Here is a 15,192-nt window from a genome sequence, read left to right as displayed (position 1 = left end):
ATCATAACTCATAAAATACAAATGTAGCAATAGCTATTTTATGACCACCAGTTCAAAATGATAAGCTAAGACATTCTCAAGGTGTTCCCTATGAATCAAGACCACAGCCAAGATGTTTTCCCTAGGGGCAAGAGCCCATTATTTTAAGGACTACCAAAATTTGAATCGACCAAATTTGAACTTCTTCAAATTGGTATTCCATAAAATCTTTGTTAGATGCTAAAATACTATTTGTGTACAGTATTCACTTAATGAAATATTTTATAGATAAGTAATAAACATTAAAAACATAACACTTGATCCAAATGTTTCTTTGCTACAAATTTCTTTCCCTAATTAATTATTTTTAAACTGATTAAAAATAATACATCATTTTAAGATGATATTAATTTCAGTCATAAGAGCATTCAATTTGCTACAAATTTTTATGACGTTTTTCATTAAGATGCATCAAAATATAAATTAAAAAGAAAAAAAATTAACAGATATTTAAACCTCATGGTTACAATGTAACACCACTCACAAACTGAACTAAGCTAAAAGTGGTTGCTACTGTAGCTAGCTATAAAAAGCATAAGACATTTATTTAGTGAACATAGCCATATAAAGTTAGAGTCATATGTAATTTATGTGTGTGTTGAGGGAGAGGGATACATCTATGTATTCAGTGTGGGTGATCAAAAAGTTGAAGCTAAATACACTGTACAATGTAGGAGTCACAAAAAGTTGGACATGTTTATGTACATTCATCAAAGTTACTAAATACAGCTGAATCTGTGTATTCAGTGGGGGTTTCAACATAAAGTTGGGGCAAAATGTATCTACTTCAGATAAAGTCAAATATAGCCACTTAAAAGTCTCAAAATACAGCAGAAAATATTTATTGTTTAAACATATTTAGCAAGACTTTACATAATATTGTTTTTGTCAAACAAATATCATGAAATTGTTATTAAAAAAATTATAGCATCTTACTTTATCACATACTCTTTCTCAACAGTGGGGATACATAAGACCAGTAACCTCATGTTCAAAATGAATCCTTACCTAACAGGTGAAGTTTAGCTAAAGGGGATTTAATATCTAGAATCTTTACAATTTTCAGAATGATTTCTTGGTAAAAAGTCAAGTTCTTCTCAAAAAATGATGAAGGTACCCCCATATCTTTTGGACAGTACTCCTTCTGCTGTGAGATTGATCGAGCAATACGTTGTTCTGCCTCACTATATGCCAATCTAAAACACCATCAAAAAACAAATATATTATCAAATAGCAAAGAGTTCAGAACACCACCAAGATTTGAACATACAAGCCACAGATGAGTTAAGTTGCATCTAAATATTACTCTAAGCACGTAAAGTTATCTCATATAAAACAGGAATATTTTAAAAATTATAACCATCCTGAAAACCTTTAAAAATAAATGCATTACAGCACAGATAACAACCAATAAACACACTTTTATCTCACTGTTTATTTAAAATTATTTAACAAATTTTCCCTAATAATAATGCTTCTAGTGCCAAGTAAAAAACAAAATAACTATAAATGATAACTTGAATGAGTTTTAAATAATCAGAAAAAAAAAGTCCACAACATTATTAAATTTTAAGGAAATTTAGCAATTTAGGGATATCATTATTACTTATAACAAATAAAAAAATATCAATATAACAAAAAAATAGATAAATTAATAACATAAAACTATTGATAGTATTAATAACCTTTAATTACAATGAATACTTTCGAAATAGTTGCTCAAAGAAGTCAAGAAATAGCTAAATTCAAACTTATGAAAACACTTTAAACTGTATTAATAAAATATATAAATCATGAAAGATATAATTTCACTGGTAAAATTCCTACTCTTAGAATATATATATTGAGCATCCCACTTGCATCAATATCTACTAGAAAAAAAAAAAGTGCACTAAAATTCACAATACAAATTTAGGGATGCTGGGTTACTACAACCCATTTGTAGATTAATTACTTGTAAAAATGCTTTAGCTAGTGGTTTCATTAAAATAATTATATAAGACTACTAGAGCTACTGACAGAATATAAATTACTGGTATAAAAATGACAACCTAAGCTACTAGAGCCATATGAATTTCTCGTACAAGACTACCAGACTACTGATACAATCTAAATTTCTGGTATAAGAATGACAACCTAAGCTACTAGAGCCATATGAATTTCTCGTACAAGACTACCAGACTACTGATACAATCTAAATTTCTGGTATAAGAATGACAACCTAAGCTACTAGAGCCATATGAATTTCTTGTACAAGACTACAAGAACTACTGATACAATCTAAATTTCTGGTATAAGAATGACAACCTAAGCTACTAGAGCCATATGAATTTCTCGTACAAGACTACAAGAACTACTGATACAATCTAAATTTCTGGTATAAGAATGACTACTTAAGCTATTACAACCATATGAATTACTAATATAAGAATGACTACTTAGGATACTAAAACCATGTGGATTATAAGTATAAGACTACCAGAGCTTCTGATGCAATCTAAATTATTATAAAAGTAATTTAACAAATTTTGAAAAAATAAGGATGATATAGAGATGGAAATGCCAAAAAGTACAGAAACAAGGTAAGGATGAATACACAAAACCATACAAGTATCCCTAAATAAGTAGCCAAATATTTCCAAGAAAAACTTTTATATAGAACTAAATGCTGAATTCCTTTCATTTGCATGAATTCAGGTTTAAATAAAAGCATGTAAACTGAATCTATATAAATATAATAGTAGTGTCTGTTTTATGTCCATGTAACTACTTTGCAAATTAAACAACCAAAGCTACTTATACAATATGTATTGCTTGGACCCGTATTTATATACAACTAAATGTTGAATTCCTTTCATTTGCATTAATTCAGGTTTGAATAAAATCATTTAAACTGAATCTATATAGATATAATAGTACTGTCTGTTTCATGTCCATGTAACTACTTTGCAAATTAAACAACCAAAGCTACTTATACAATATGTACTGCTTGTTCCTGTACAGGAGTACCAGAATAACTAACACCATCTATATTACTTGTGTAAAACTTATTCAGCCATTGTTAACACCTGAATTACATGTATAAAACTACCGGAGCAATTAGTTCTATCTGAATTTCTTGTACTGAGTTAACTACTAGGTGAAAATCCCAGGGATTGTATTAATAGGCACTGCCCTCTCTGTATGGAGGCTGATTGCTTTGCAGGAGGAAGAAAAAAATTCCTTTACTGATGTTATCAGTGGCCTTCTGGCTGTATGTATACTATTCTGTTGATTCCCCATAGTTTGTTTTTCCTAGCTATGCCATATGATACTTTTTTGACAGCGGTCTCATTTCATCTGAATGTCAATGAAGACCTTCTATGATTGCCACTTTTGCCTTATCAGTGCAGGGGAGGTTAATACCTTGCCAACAGACTTGTTCAGGATTTGAAAAAGGGGCTTGTCTTGTGAACTTCTCATTTAGCTTTACTCCTGCATGACGTGGCTCATATATTCAGGTAATAGTCTAGTTATGTAGTAACTTTACTTTCTGCCATCTACCTATTATATTCGTGGCACTGTCTATTTGTGGTTTATTGTTTTCAGCAATCCAGAGATGAGAGTACTTTATGGCTTGGATCTCTCTTTGTGCTGCTTGTGGGAGGCCTGAATGCTCTGCCTTATGCAGAATGTTGTTGCTCTGTGAAACTATTAATGCCCAAACATCCCTCTCAATATCTGGGGTGTAGGAACTACCTGGGGCTATAATGACAAGGTGATTATCCACTCTCTGTCCAATATCTTCATTTTCTGTTGAGACTGATTTCCAGATATCCCAATGGTGTTAGATATTTATTTCACGTGAAGCATCTGAGAACTTCGGTAACAGATTATCTCAGTGGTGTCTGTATATCACATGTTCACCCATTACTTTATCCTGGGGGTGCCTTTTAGGCAATCTTCTTTGGTTGGTGTCATGGGGTTATTGTGGATCTGGAATGTCTCAAATGAAAAGGACAGTGACTTGATGACAGAATGCATGGTTTGTACACTGCAAGGCCCTAGGCTTGTGAAGTGTAATAGGGCTTTGGTGAGGATGATGGAAGTACATCATGCGACCAGTCTTTAAACAAAGGTTTTGTATCTTCTCAATCGCACCTAGTTGCATAGCAATCGTACTGATCATTGGTAATGCATATTCCACGATGGAGAAGCTAAGAATGTGGTGACATTCTTCAGCTCTGTTTTCTACTGCAACTTTCAGTGTATTGGTGCATTTAGTAGCTCTGGCCATTATAACGTTAATGTGGCTGGCGAAGTTGTCTCTCAAAAGTTACCTCCAGATACTTCAGTATTTGTTCTCATCAGCATTTCTATTGTGAGTGTGCACAGCATAGTTGATGACATTCTGTTGTGCAGAAGAGGCTCTAGCAAAGCTCAAATCAAAAGCAAGATGCAATAATTCCTTAGCAGGTTGAATAAATAGTGCAATGATACAGAAAAATCTTCAATGACTACCAGATCTACTTTTGTAATTACTTGTATAAAACTACTAGAACTGCTGATTCTAACTACATTACACGTATAAGACTTCCTGAGTTACTGATGCCACCGGAATTTCAGAGAGTTAATTGTATTTCATAAGAAGTATCCATATATGCTGAACTACTGATGTGAAGATATTGATGTAATGTAACGTGAGTTAAGATACCAAACAATGTAATAATTAGTATCATTTCAACTACTTGTAAATGGTTAACAAAACTAATGGTGCTATTTAGCCAAATCATCCTAATAAGTAGTATCACTTAAACTAATAACATATGGTTACAACAACTATTGATGCTGTTTAGAAAAACTGATGTAACACTAAATGGTGGTTCACTAGTATCAGATGGATGTGATTAGTATTCACATCTAATTTATTTAAGGTGCAAAACAAATAGGATTATTGATGCCACCTCATTCAATGGTATAAGGTTATATTGGCCATTACCATAAATGGTTGTAGGATGTGGTCTCTATAATGTGTGGCATTAATGGTACTATTTCATAGGATGTAAAAGTTGATATATCCACTAGTGCTTATTTCTGCTGTCATACTTTCACCACCACCACATGGATTAAGTTCCTGAATTAAAATTGGGTTGAATTTGGTCATAGGTTCTCTTCCAATATGTTTATACCTGTTATCTAAAAACATGGTGAAGAGTAACTCATCTGTTAAAAAAAAAAGAAGCTCCAAATATCATTGGTCCATTGGGCATGTTTTTGACACTGCTGCAGGCAAGATATATTGTGTCTTATTGTTAATAGAATGAACATAACTGGCCATTTGTCATACAAACAACCTTTACAAATTCTGTTTCTAATCACAAGTAAACTAATACAGCACCATCTGTGGCAGCACATATCTTACAGTAGGAACTTTAAGATTATGGTGAGTAAAAAATGACAGATAGTGTTAACCTATTTGGGTTGTGGAAGACAGTCTGTCATATCTAGTTAACTCTTTCCACACAGGCTCAGTCGATGAGACCAACCTTTTAAGCCTAAAATAAACATCAGAGTTTCCATAATATAACTTTTATGTTTTGTGAATCTTCACAAAATTTGGCAAGCTTTCACTAAACACTGCAAGCCTTTATTGTACACAAAAAATTAGATTTTCTAATTAAGTATTTTTACTAAAGATTTGTCTGTGAACATATGGAGTCAGAATGTTGACTGCTCAAAGTGATTTTCATGTTAAGATTAAAAATACTTTTCTTCATCTGAAAATTTTAAAATTTCATTTGAATAACCTCTAAAATCTCCCGAGTAAATATCAAACGTTTTTTTGTCTTACAGTAAAACTTTATATTTTGTTATTTTCTCTACCCTAACTCAATACAGACTTGGTCAATTTGATTGGTTTTGTAACCACTATAAAAAACAGGAAATAAATCTAAATTACCCTCTTTCTAGAATGACTGCAGATTATAATAGAAAACTACAAATTAAGCTTGTACCAGCTTACATCTGTTTATACTTAATTCCATTGTTTTATTAGCCTCTGAACTGTGTCTAACTACTAATTCTGCTATACAAGTTGTAAATCATTCAGTGAACATGTAGCTCATGTTACCGTATTGATTAATGTAACATATGAGCTAACTGCAAGCATACTTCATGAATAATTTTTATTATTATTTTTCATTCTCTTACCTAATCTATCCTAACAAGTTTCTAATTGTTACATTTGAGTTACTTTTATAATAATAAGTAAAGAATATATATATATATATATATATATGAAAAGCATGGAATATAGTAATTACATTTCACCTCTTATTTTTTGCTGTCAGTTGCCAATAATTATGGCATAAGAGCCATAAAACAATTACTAAAACTTCTCAATCTGAACACTGCAAGAGAAACTTTCAATTTGAAGACAAAATAGACAATACTCTGTTCTGAAAACAATGTAATATAATACAACATATGATAGATTGAAACTCTGCCTTTCTATATGCTATAAATAATACAGTATAAAATGTCAGAGAAAACTACTGGCAATTTGTGACAAGTGTGCATGGCAAGTGGGTCTGATTTTTTAGTTTATGATTCTGCAAACAAATAAGATTGAAGGCTATAAAAATTAGATTTTGCCTTAGTAATATCTATATTATAGTGAGTAATTTACATTGAATTACATACTTCAGAAAGGGGTGGTAAATAAATTAGAAAAGGAAGTAGACGTAGAGAATAAATGTCATGATTCTAATACTAGGGAACACTGAGGATTTAAATATTTCCTTATAAAATTAAAAGCTTAAAACTTATACAATATAAAAATTTAATATATCGACTATATTTTGATGACAAGTTTATTCATATACATTGATAATAAAGTAGTTTAATTAAATTTTGAATGTAACTCTAAAAAGTCATGACACATGCACTTTGATCTACTCATAGTGAAAGGGTTATTCAAGCAAATGCATAAATGGTTTGGAAGTAGTTCCATATCTGATAATGACACTATGAGGCATTTATAGCCAATTAACAACAACTCATTATGCTTGGCCTTCTTCCATTCATAATATGGCTCTTTACAGGTGAAACATCCAAATGTTCTATTTGGGGATCTAGTCAAGTTCATGAACAATGTGGTGTACTGCTCTGTGCTTCATTTTGAAGCTGTATGGTTTGGTTAGTCTTAGCAGCAAGCTAAACAATGAGCTATCTGTGCTCTTATTAAAAGGTTAAAATTCAAAGAACTTTTGTATATGTTTAAAATATTAAAATCCTCAAATAAACAACGTTGTATAACATGCAATTAAAATCTTTATTTAAACCAATCAACGGTTGTAAAAGTCACTCAATATGTTTCAATGTGGTTTAATGTCATCTTCACAAGTGTGAAAAACAGTTACTGTGTGCATATGAGTACAAAAGCCATGGTTATGTGATGACTAGTTAACAATACCAAAAAGAAATCTAAAGAATCTAACACATATATTGGTACCATCTAAAGGAATGGTACAATGTTATGATTAATAATGCCATCTGAAATATTTCCATTAATCTAATACATGTATAGATGTATTGTTACCATCATAATAAATGGTATAATGTTATAATTAATGATGCCTTCTGAATTATTTCTGTAACTCTAATACATGTATAGATATTTTGGTACCATCTTAATTTTTGGCATAAGATAATATTTTGTGATACCATCTGAATTAATATTCTTACAGCTAACAAGTCTATTGGAATTATTTCTCTCCTAAAAATAAGAACATAGAAATTACTAACATCACCTAAATTACTTAATTAAACAAGTATAATAATAGAGCTACTGATATCACCAACACAATATTATATGCCAGTACAGCTGTGTCCTTAGAATCACTTGTTTTTAGGATAATGAGCTGTTGATAACATCTAGAAGTTAACATTTTCTTAAACTAAAATGTATTTTCGATAGATACCTCCTCTCATAAAAAGCTATCTCAACTTATACAAACTTTTGCTCACCACTAGCCTTGATACTTCTACTTATTTCTGCATACTAACGTGCATATGATTACGCAGCAACCCTCCACCAAAGGAGTGCAACACTACCCCTATCATGAGTACCATCCTCTCTAATCTTGCAGCTGTTAACCACTTTGAGATTGGTCAGACCACACTAAATCACACCGGAAGTGGGGAGGACGGGTGGGAAATGTGAAAGGAGGTAAGTATCTATCAGAAATACATTTTCAGTTTCCTCATCTAACAAAAACCTAAAATCCCACATTGAGCCAGTGAGAAGGTGATCTTTCTTAAGAAAGTGCCCAAAGGAAAACCATAGGGTGTGAGAAGGAATTAAAAACAACACACCCATGGAAGACCGCACCACTTCTGAACCAGGTGTACTCTTCACCCTTTATTAATGTGTTGCCAAAAAAGTGTGAAAACATGAAGGGACTCAAAGAATAAATTACAGTAAATGACGGGACTCCTTTGTGTAGAGTGGCTAGGGCATAACAGTCTGTAAATGGGAGTTAGACTTCAACCAACATCTGGTGGCATCTGGAACTGTACATCAGGTCCACAGTAGGAAGACGGTCCTCTACCTTTTACCTCAAAAATGGATACCAGCAGGGAAGAGGAACTTCCATACCAAGAACCTGCCTTCGCATGTGTGCACCTCCAACACAAGCAACACCAGATCCACTAGGAACCAACATCTACAGATAACCAGGTGGGTGTTCCTCTCCAGTCCAAAACCTGGCAGCATTGGGAATTTTTCATCCAGTCCAGGAGAAGGGTATCCAGTCTTACACATGCAGGAATTCAGGTGTCTCATCCAGCTACAACCAACACTAGATCCATTGGGAACTGACATCTAGCAGATGGTATGAAGTAGAACCACTATTTGGAGTTGCATCTCCAGTCCAAACCCTCGCAGCATTGGGAATTTATTGTCCAATCTGCAATAGGAGGAGAGTATCATCCAAAAATATGTGAGGAATTATGTGGCTGGTCTGGCTCCTAATCCCTGGAGACAACATCCAGCAGATGGTAGGAAGGAGAGTGCCTACATCCAACACTTGGTGGCATTTGAAACTATACATCAGGTCCGCAGTAGGAAGGGCATCATGCCATGTACACCAGCAGAATGCCACTGCCCTACTCTCAATTGAGTAGTATTTTGCACACTCAGGTGGGCAAGCCTCCATGGTCCACTACCCCAGCAACTAGGAACTGATAAGTGGTAAGGACTCCCATACTCCACTAGAAGAAGGAAAAAAAAAGATGTGTTGGAGAGTTCAGACAACCACAATACTGGAGACAGTGCAATGGGCAACTGCGATATCCTCTCTTGAAAAGCAGAGCAATCACATTGATGTAGTCAATCAACCAACACCTGGCGGCATCTAGAATTGTACATCAGGTCCCCAGTAGGAAGAGCCTCAATGCCACACATTATCAGAGATGGGCAGTAATCCCTGTCTACTTTACTCTTGTTAGTCCATGAGTGTACAGTCTGGGACAAACATATTTAGAAGAAACAGACTGTGAGGGATACCTATGAGCAGTCCTGCAGAATACTCAATCTTAATGGTGTGTGTAACATGACCTTGTGACGTGTTATGATATTGTATTTCAATGCATAAAGGACACCTCGATGAAGTTGATCAGTCATCACCTGGTGATTACTGGAATTGTACATCAAATGCATAGTAGAAAAAGCCTCAATGTCACAATCATTTAGCACGGTATATGATCCTAGGTCATACAGTGTAGACTTAAGACTAAGTATACCTGGTCAGATAACACTTGCCACGGAGTGGGATCCAAATACGTGATAAAGGCCCCAGCAAAGAACAGAGTACTTACCAGCCACAGATAAACAGTTACAGCACTGATGATGTACCCAAAGGTGACAGATCTGAAGGGAAGAAAGCACGAAAAGGAAACCACCATCAGGAGAAAGGGAAGAGAATGCCAAGCAAATTAAATGGCAAATTCAACAAGGAAGGGGAAAAGGTTGTGGGAGAGGTGAGGATTTCACGAAAGAAACAAATGGACTCGGGAACCATGGAAGAGTGCAGTACGATGTGTCGTATACCATCAAAGATCCCTAACTGGGCAAAGGAGGCAGGTGGGATTGGAACAGTCATAAAGGTGGGAAAAGGAAAGAAGAGAAAACTGAATGAAGAGAGAAGTATTCTCTTGAGCAGCCAAAGTCTTGAGCATAAAAGAATGGTCAGGAAAGAGGATTACATTGGAACTAAGAAAACAAAAATGTCACAAACATCCAACAAGAACACACCATGAGAACAATGTTTGCACTCCAACATAAGCAAGAACAGGGAATGCAAGAAAAGGTGATTTAAAGAATAAGAAGACAAAAGGTCCAATGGAGGACAGGGAAAAAACAAAGAGGACTACAAAGAGGGTCTAATCCAGGGAGGGAAGCAGAGCAGAGAGGTTGAGAAAATGGAAGCCCACAATAGGTAGTAACATAAAGGCCCCATTAAAAAAAAGTATACATAGGTATATCTTCAGGGAGGAAGAAAGAACAGGATAGAAAACAACAGAAGCTACACACAAAAATTCGGCCCTTTTGACGAGGGACCGAACAAAGCCATGTGTGAAGATGGAGTGCAGTTACAGATGGATGACACAAGCTAGACTGAGGCTGATGGAGGATTGTCACAAATAAAGGAAAAGGAGTCAACACCAAAACCAAGTGCAGCAGTGAAAATCACGTGAGCTGGCCAATACGTAACCAGCAGTATAACACTGCACAGAATGGTCTGAAGTATGGCAGGGGCACGTGGGAGGAAAATACAGGTACCATCCCAGTCAATCCAGACTGAGAACATCAACTGCTACTGTTAGAGGATGAGGAAAAGGAGACCAAGATTGGGGAAGTGGTGTATTGAGAAGAATGGCAAAAACCTCCAAATCTGGGATACTCCACAGAGTACACAAAACAAAAAAAATGGGTAGATCCAAAGACCAAACTGCATGGAGAATCCTGTTGAGATGGGATAACTGATCCATGAGCAGATTCAGGGCACCAGATTATGAAATGGCAACAAAGTGATGGGACAGCAATGGGCCCAACACAGAAGGTCCAATGTGAGAAAACAGAAGTCTGTCCACAAAGTGCCCCTTGCCTAGTGATGTACCAGACTACCATAGAGACATCGGAGTGAACCATCACCAACTAGCTCTTAAACCATGCACAAAGTATGGGAAAGCCCGACTACCAGCGAGAAATTCCAAAATTGATATTGAGAGAGGACTCTGAAAAAGAACATTGGCCCAAAACCTCCTGGGTGTCAAGATACACTCCCAACCAGAAAAATTGACATTCTGGACAAAGAGGAGGAGCAAGAGGAACACTCACAGTAGTATTGTTTTGATCCAACAATTAGCTGAAGTTGGCCTGTAAAGGAGGGGAAGGGCATCTAACGGTTCCCAAACAAGGCTCCACTGGTCTATCAAAACCCACTGATGATGACTCATGAGGGCATGAGCAAGAAGAATGAGGGCTTTGTGAGAAAGCTTCTCACTCAGTAGAAGGAGGAGAGGATGGGATGCTGCATAAGGGAAATTCAATAGCTCACAACTGAAATGGATCAGATAAAGTCTGACAGAGGTGGGAATGGAAAAAAACACCTTGAGATGAACCATAATATTATGTGGATGTGAGTAATGTTGCTCTACTCTGACAAGCCAACCTACCATAACAGTGTATTGGAGAAGAAACTGAGGATGGAGGACTTGGTCGTTTTGTGAGGAGGCAAGAAGCAGCCATATGTTCATAGAAAGGTAGAAACAAAAGTCCCTGGAATGAATCAAGCGGGCAAAAAACGGGAACCTGAAGAAAAGGGAAGGAAATGGGATTTGAGACAATAGGGGAGATGAATGGAAGTAGAGGACCAGACTTACTGAAATGACATTCAGAACCCAGTCTGAAGGAGTCTGGTCCCCAGCAGCCCTGACCCAAGAATGGTGATCAGAGTAAAATAAAAGAAAAGGTAATCGAATTATTGGGATAGGCAACACCAATGCTTTGAGTCCAAATAAGGAAAGATAAACGATGATAATGAAAAGCATAATCATCCACAGTAGATGGGGATTGAGGCATACTTATCCCCCAAACCCAAATGCTCCCCAAAACGACTCACATGAACCCCAATATCCAGGGAAAGAGGAAATACTAAAATAATGACCTAAAGACTAGACCCCAAGATTAGCAGGAGTAGAACATAGGAAATGGGAGATAAGGACAGAGCACAATATACCTGAATAATCAAATCTACCAAAGGAAAAGGTCTGGGCAAGTCACCCAAAATGACACATGACTGATAGGCATATTCAGGAGCGAGAAAAAGGCTGTCTAATCTAAAACTTCCCAATCACTGGAAACCATGATAAGACAATAATCATTTTGTTCTGTTTGTTGCATGAAATTGCTCAACTCTCAACAGACAAGAGCTGTCACATCATGGGCTGAGAATCCTGTTTCTGACCCGTTTGACGTGATCAGTAATTCCACTGCAGCTGGTGTAGTCATAACCATTTGAAACTGTGAGTGCATAGCTCACAAAATTGAAAGAGGTGAGAAGATAAATAAAATAATTCGTAACTCTCCACGAAAGAGAATAAAAATGGTAAAGAACAATGTAATTAAAGTAGAAAAATTAATAAGCTAAAAACGTTTGGATAAGTGAATCAAACCACAAGCAAAACATGCCTATTTTATAGGACTACCAATCAAGAAGTGGTTAACAGCTGCAAGATTAGAGAGGGCACTAGTTACGATAGGGGTAATGTCGCACTTCTATTGATGTAGCATTGATACATAATCATTTGCTTATTAGTATGCAGAAATAAGTGGGAGTATCAAGGCTAGTGGTGAGCAAAAATTTGCGCCAATAGAGAGAAGTATAAATCAAGAAAGCATCTTGTGAGAGGGGGGTAAGATATCATATCTGAAAACTACTGTAAGACAGTAGGACATAAATGTAAATAACTGACATTGTCTGAAGAAAATATGCAGAAACCCTGGTTTACGTAACTTACTAGAGTAAGGCTCAAAAAACTACTATATCATGTTATCTGACTGGATGATTTACATTAAGGAGTAAAAACTAATGATGCACAACTTCCTAGTATAAGAACAATAAAACTATTAATATAATTTCATTTACCGATGTAATGCTAGCAGAAATGGCCATAGTGGTTGGAGCAAACATGCTTCCACTGCTTTGTAACATATATCCTGTGCAATCTCTGTGTTTAATTCTTCATGCATCAGGCCCAACATCTGTAATACTGTTTCTATTGCTATATTCACATCAGAAACAATATAGTCAACATGACGCTGTAGAGCTGAGTATGTTTCTTGTACAAAGGTACTTGATTCGTTGCTGGAACACACAATCTCAGATGGCGGAAGTTGTTCATTAGAATATCTTCTATTTTTCAACTTGCATTGATCATTTATATTTTTTGTTTCCCAATGAGTAATACTATTACTGTGTTGACGAGCTAAATTAATTTCTTCTGTATCTTGATGCAAAGCTCCAGTTGTAAAAAGAATTTTTTCTGGCAACTCTTCTGAACAAATTACTAAATCATTCTTGGGTGTCTTTAGGTTTGCATAAGTGCATGGTTTTTTGTTTATGCAACATTCTGTAGACTGACTAGAAAGTTTCCTGTCTTTATTCAAACATGTGCTAGTAGTTGAACAGGATAAATCCACATCATGTAACAATACTATGGAATCAAGCAGAGAGTCACTGGTCAGGCTGCTATTTTTAGGATCACTTACATCATTAACACTGACTTTGGCATGGCTCAGAAGAACATTAATCCTGTCCTGCAACTTTAGCACAGTCTTCTCAATCCACTGACTTAGAGGATGTGATGAAGTTCTAGTTCAAAATCAAGAGGTACAGATTAGTATATATCAACAGTATTTAACCTTTACAGTAACTGATTCAGAAAACACTATGAAACTTGATAATTTCAGAAAAAACAAGAACATATTCAATGTGCTTATTAGTAGCTTATACCCAAGTGTAATTATTAATTAATATCTACTTTTAATATAACTAGATACTAATTAGTTTTACTTTACATTTTAGTTGCTATCCTGCTGCCATCTTCTGATAAGGACTATTTCTGTGCTAGTAGTGCCCAGGATTTGATCCTGGGTCTTCTTCATGGGTGGATTAAGGATCAGATGGGCCTGGAGCTAAATTTATTTACTGGGCCTATTATGATCACTACTAAGGACTAAGGGAAAAAAAAAAGACCTCAAGATATGTTTTTACTTTTAGAGAAATTGGGTAGAGATTTGCAAGACTCGTCTACAAATTAATGATCAATATTAGATGTTTCTTGTGTAGGAAAATTGGTGCTCTAATAGAAACAAAATTTGCATTTGGACAACAAAGCATATAGACAGAAAAAAAGCTACATCCACATAAACTCAACAACTCGCGCACTTACAAGTGCACACACACACACTTATATCACATAAATATTCACATAGTATGCCAAGTAGTAGTAGCAGATCATCTTTACTTGGTTAAACTACTGTCTTCCTGGCTCTTTTGGTAGCAAAGGCATTTCTAACAAGTCATTTTCTATGTACAAAAGTGCCAGTCTTTGCACATTGTTAGCATTGAGAAAAATCTTTCTCCCAAGCAATTCCTTGACACAAGGCACAGGTACATCCTAAAGATTATCAGGACATTTGGGAAAGTTGAATTTAGAAATTGGTCACATATCATTCTCAGCATACTTTGTTCATTGGATTCTGACAGTTGTTTACCCTTTTCCTCATATCTAGGAAATGAATTTTGTAATTCCTGCATGAAAATCTTGAGAGATTTTAGCAGATGATAAGCTGTCCTGGAAGTTCTGTAATGAAAGACTTGTCATATGAAACCACTCCAGCATAACCCTCCATAAATAACTCATTATACCTGTTTCTAGTTATTCCAAATGTAGCATAAGACTTCTTAACTCTAAGCACACTGGAGGCTTGTCAGAGTCATCATCTGTAATGGAAGAAAACACTTGCATTATGACTTTGTACCCCATTTTGAAGGCTTGCATTGCTTCTGAATGGGTGCTCATCTTGTGTATGATAACCTCTTTTAT

The 15,192-nt window shown here is 35.5% G+C and overlaps 1 protein-coding gene across 1 annotated transcript in view; it reads right to left on the bottom strand.

Moving 5' to 3' along the window:
* The window catches only part of LOC106467681 (VPS9 domain-containing protein 1-like), a 78,557-nt gene that overhangs the window by 11,745 nt on the left and 51,620 nt on the right, over positions 1-15,192 (bottom strand). Inside the window, exons 9-10 of the mRNA XM_022395888.1 lie at positions 13,230-13,955; positions 1,048-1,235 (exon numbers count right to left, since the gene is read on the bottom strand). Coding sequence (XP_022251596.1) covers positions 1,048-1,235; positions 13,230-13,955 — 914 coding nt within the window. The remainder of the gene's footprint in view (positions 1-1,047; positions 1,236-13,229; positions 13,956-15,192) is intronic.

Source organism: Limulus polyphemus, unplaced genomic scaffold, assembly GCF_000517525.1.
Source record: "Limulus polyphemus unplaced genomic scaffold, Limulus_polyphemus-2.1.2 Scaffold2705, whole genome shotgun sequence".
NCBI classification, from domain to species: domain Eukaryota; kingdom Metazoa; phylum Arthropoda; class Merostomata; order Xiphosura; family Limulidae; genus Limulus; species Limulus polyphemus.
Note: the sequence above shows the minus strand (reverse complement) of the source record. Positions and strands in the feature narration are given on the sequence as shown.